Below are 5,124 nucleotides of genomic sequence, written 5' to 3'. Positions count from 1 at the left end.
TCCTTCTGCCTCAGAGGAAGTTTGCTAACTAGAAGTCTCTCAGAAATTGTGAAGAAGGATGACTTTGTTCTTGATTCAGAGTATCTCGTCACGTTACTGGTTGTAGTTCCCAAGTATGTTTTTTTATTAAAAAGATTTTTTTACCTGTTAAAATACAAGAAAAATGTTTGTATCTGACATTTTAATTTGAAGTTTTCCATAAAATCCAAGTGTAAAGGGACTCGCACTGAAGGGTGCCAGGTTCGATTCCCTGGTCAAGAGTTGCAGGCTCCAGAGCTCATGTGGGAGGCAACCAATTGGTGTGTGTGTGTCTCTCTCCCCTTCCCTCATTCCTTTCCCCTCCCTCGGAATAGCAATGGAAAAAATATCCTCGAGTGAGGATTAACCACAACAACAAAATTCAAATAAAAGAAAAGGAAGACTAATTACCTAGTTTAAAAAAACACACAACACAGAAACTAAGGGCTCCAGAAGTTGTATTTCATGTGTGAATTATGTAACTCAGCCCTGCTGTACTGGAACACTGATTTTTTTATCATCAATTTCTGTATATTTGTGTTTTTATAATATAGAGGAAAATACCTTTGCCCAGATAAAAGATTGGTCTCATTTAACTTTTATTTAAAATTTGTGTTTAAAACCAGAAGTTTTCACAGTTTTCTGCATACAGTAATTGAAACATAGAACCTAAGCACCTTAAACAATGAATTATTTTCTGTCCTGGTCTACAAATACTAAAGTTCTTTATTTTAAATTACAGACATAATTGTCACTTTCCACACCCCCAAAAGCCAGTGTTCTTTAGAGAAGGGCGTTGCACAATTTGCTGTGGCAGCATAGTTTGCTGTCCCTTTATTTACTGAACACTTCCTGGTACTTGATGCTTTCAGTAAATATAGTTCCTTCCAGCCTTTCTTAATGGCTCTGAAAAGAAATGGTCATGGTTTGTCATGCATGGCCTTTTTCTTTCTTTTTAAAAACTGAGGTAATATACTTCAACCCTAAAGTTTGAAAGTAGTTGCGAATCTATACTTGGCTTTACTTCCTTTCTAAACTTCGTTCTGGGCTGTGTCTGCTTTGCAGTAGTTCCTGGATGTAATGTAGTTCCCGTTTCACTCAACAAGTGTGTTTGAAATTCATTCTCAGTAGGATACTTGAATATTTTGTTAAATAGGTTTGACATATACTTACTATAGCCACATTTCCTGTTTGTCCCATCCTTTTTCTCCACCTGGGTATGGCAGGAGGTAGGACTTGTTTTCCCCCAGTACTTACTGCACCTTTCCTGCAGGTTAAACCACAACGACTGGATGAAGCAGTATGAAACACTAGCTGAGATGGTCGTTCCCAGGTCTAGCAAGTAAGTCAGAGTCTTTGTAAAACCCATTTATTTCCTGGAATTCCTTTTACAGCCTGGATGTTGGGTTAGGAAATGCCTTTATGTCTTTCCTTTGTGATAAATTTATATTTTAAAATCATCTTTTCACCTTATCAATGAGTTACATTAACTCCAGCTGTCGTACTTTTAGACCTGGGATTGCACAATCTGGTTGGCCTGCTCATGTTGACTGGTACAGACATTTGAGGCCATAGAAGTGAGGTGGTTTGTTCAGAGTGACACGTCTGTTCATGCAGGGCCAGTACTAGAACCCCGGTCTCATGTGGCACTTTCCCTGCTGCTACCTTCTGAAAATTCTTTTTAAAAATATATTTTTATTGCTTTTAGAGAGGAAAGGAGAGGAAGAGATAGAAACATCAATGATGACAGGGAATCATTGATAGGCTGCCTCCTGCACGCCCCACACTGGGGATTGAGCTCGCAACCTGGGCATTTGCGCTGACCAGGAATCAAACCGTAACCTCCTGGTTCATGGGCCGACACTTAACCACTGAGCCACGCCAGCTGGGCCAGATGTTGATTTTTTTGAAACCTAAACCACAAACCAGTGCCCATCGTGAAATATTTTTTTGGAGGGAGCATGGTGAGGGAGGGGGGCTATCCCTTTCATTCACACCAGCCCTTCCCATGGTAAACTGAAGACTAATGTGTCTTGACACTAGTTTCCCACGGAAGCTCTTTATCCTGACAGATCACACCTCTTATTCCTTTGTGGGCATTAAAGCCGTAGGGGCTGACTTTGTCTGGGAGGCAGGGGAGGGAGGAGAAGAAGGACCCCATGCACACGGTATGTCCCCCCAAGTTGTACATATGCCAAACCTGGTTTCCAGGCGAGTGGTGTGTAGGCTAGTTAAGTAAGCCCTGATTTATTCTAAAGGAAGGACTTTAAAATATTACTTTTGAACCCAGCTGGCATGGCTAAGTGGTTGAGCATTGACCTATGAACCAGGAGGTCACAGGTTTGATTACCAGTCAGGGCACATGCCTGGGTTGTGGGCTCAATCCCCAGTGTGGGGTGTGCAGGAGGGAGCCTACCAATCATTCTCTCTTATCATTGATGTTTCTCTCTCTATCCCTCTCCCTTCTTCTCTGAAATCAATTTAAAAAATACGTAAAAACAAACAAAACGCTAAATAAATAAGTAAATAATCTTACTTTAGAGATGTCCATCTTTTAAAAGTCACTATAGTAGTTTCAAAGAAAAAGTGTCAGGCAGTAACAGGTTAGCCCAGGCAGTACCAGTCTTCTGAACGACCTACAAATGCTCATGACCACCTGAGAGTCCCCGCCCTTCCTCACCCAGTGAAGACATCTGTTCTACTCTGTTTCTCAGCTCAGAAGTCATTTGGAATCACTGACTTGAAAACTTACTGTCTAAATGTAGTCCAGAGCAGAGCAGCCGTGCAGCCAGCACCGGGCCGAGGGAGGAAGGTCAGTGCCTGTGGGGACAGGCTAGTGGGTTAGTCTGGAATCCTGTCCGCTGTTGAGGAAAGGCCTCTGTGGCTTGGTGCTGGGTTTGTGGTTATCATAATAACTAACATTTTAGAGTAATTACTATGTGCTAGTCATTGTTCTAAGTGCTTTATTTTTAACTCAGTTATAAGCAGTAATACTTGTGGCTTTTTGGCATGATACTTGGGAGGAGTGAAGATGATAGTGGAATTCTGAGGTAGAAGAATAGATTGAAAAATACTATCTCAAACCTGAAAGAAACATTCACTTAAAAATGCATAAAATCTAGACTCATATGGTTCAGTGGTTGAGTGTCAACCTAGGAACCAAGAGGTCACAGTTCCATTCCCGGTCAGGGCACATGCCTGGTTTGGGGGCTTGATCCCCAGTAGGGATGGAGGGGCAGTACAGGAGGCAGCCAATCAATGATTCTCATCATTGATGTTTCTATCTTTCTCCCCCCTCCCTGCCTCTCTGAAATCAATAAAAATATATTTAAAAATGCATAAAATCTAGGTATTTGCAAAATATTCTACCTAAAGTCTTCAAGTATTAGACAGTTTGAAATATTGCCATTATTGTGTGTTATGTGCATGGATGTGTATAAATACCATGTCAGTATTAACAACCAAGAAAGTGGAGGCTGGGCTGCTGTTCTGCTTCTTTTGTAAAAAAAAAAAAAAAAAACAGTTCGGAAAGAGGTACTTGGCATTTATGCTTTCAGAATCACCGCTTTCCTTTTTGTCTGTCTGCTTTTGCTTGTTAAGGTCATTTGAAAGGGTCAGGTCACTGGTTCACCTCTGCCTCTGTTGTCAGAAGCACACTCATTGCTGCTTCATGGAGGTTTTAATTCAAGGAGCTAGAGCTCCAGATGAGGCACAGGAGCCTCGCTAGGAAGACCTAGAAAAAGACGCACTAGCCACTGTGCAGAGGACACTTTCTCTTGTTTTGGGACAGAGGTTGCAGAGATCACTTTTTAAAAAATATATATTTTATTGATTTTTTACAGAGAGGAAGGGAGAGGGATAGAGAGTTAGAAACGTCGATGAGAGAGAAACATCGATCAGCTGCCTCCTGCACACCCACTACTGGGGATGTGCCCGCAACCCAGGTACATGCCCTTGACCGGAATCGAACCTGAGACCCTTGAGTCTGCAGGCCGATGCTGTATCCACTGAGCTAAACTGGTTAGGGCTGCAGAGATCACTTTTATGAAGAAAATCAGGGAAGATGTCTTGATGAAGCAGGTAGGTTGACTGGGAGCAGTGCATATGGCAGGTCTTTTCAGTGGTGTCCCTGAGAGCTGTGACTGGATGGACGTGCCCACCTCTCTGGGTTCTTCTAAAGCAGGGGTGGGGAACCTTTTCCTGCCAAGCCTTATTTGGATATTTATAACATCATTCACAGGCCATACAAAATTATCAACTTAAAGATTAGCCTGCTCTACTAGTATTTGGTAAAACGTTTAATTAACTCACCCCTAATGTCTTGGCAGGGCAGACCAAATGATTCTCACTGGCCAGATGTTCCCCACCCCGTTATAAAGGCTAACATGGCCCGACTCACATGGCTCAGTGGTTGAACATGGACCTATGAACCAGGAGGTCACGGTTCGATTCCAGGTCAGGGCACATGCTCAGGTTGCTCGTTCAGTCCTCAGTGGGGGCGTGCAGGAGGCAGCCCATCAATGATTCTCTCTCTCCCTCTCCCTTCCTCTTAGAAATCAATAATATATATATTTTAAAAGCCTAACATGGAGCCCTGAGATGCATAAAAGAGTGTTTTCTCAGAGGTTATTTAGACGTCTGTGTTGGTTTTGATCTAGGGTGTGCTGGGAGAAAAGGAAGGATCTGAGGTGAGAGGTTCTGGCAGTGCAGTGGGTGGGCCAGGCCCGGGGGGTTGGGCTGGCCTGGAGAGAGAATGAGGTTTCCAGAAGAGAAGAGGATGCAGCAAGGAAGCAAGGAGGCTCTGAAACAACCCAGCTGCTGGACGGTTGCCTCGGCCAGCCCGCACTGCTGTGGATTGAACAGCGTGGTTCTCAGAGTTTGGGAGCTCTCCTTGACTTACTGTGTAATATTATCGGCTAGGATGCAGTAAATGTAATACAGGGCTATTACGGTGAGTAAAAACGTCCAAGACTCAGTGTTTGAGGCAATACGGATGGGTAGCATTGAGATGGTTTGGGAGGGCTGCCACACCCTACTCTTCCTCCTCCTCCCCCAGTGTTTCTGAATCCTGTCTTCACTATTAAAGAGAACAAGTCAGCGTAAGTT

At 43.3% G+C, this 5,124-nt stretch overlaps 1 protein-coding gene across 1 annotated transcript in view; it reads left to right on the top strand.

The window, feature by feature from the left end:
• The window catches only part of ATP6V1C1 (ATPase, H+ transporting, lysosomal 42kDa, V1 subunit C1), a 16,933-nt gene that overhangs the window by 9,230 nt on the left and 2,579 nt on the right, over positions 1–5,124 (top strand). Inside the window, exon 7 of the mRNA XM_006760269.2 lies at positions 1,292–1,360. Within this exon, the coding sequence (XP_006760332.1) occupies positions 1,292–1,360 (69 nt within the window). The remainder of the gene's footprint in view (positions 1–1,291; positions 1,361–5,124) is intronic.

This window comes from Myotis davidii, unplaced genomic scaffold (genome assembly GCF_000327345.1).
Source record: "Myotis davidii unplaced genomic scaffold, ASM32734v1 scaffold497, whole genome shotgun sequence".
Lineage (NCBI taxonomy): Eukaryota > Metazoa > Chordata > Mammalia > Chiroptera > Vespertilionidae > Myotis > Myotis davidii.
Note: the sequence above shows the minus strand (reverse complement) of the source record. Positions and strands in the feature narration are given on the sequence as shown.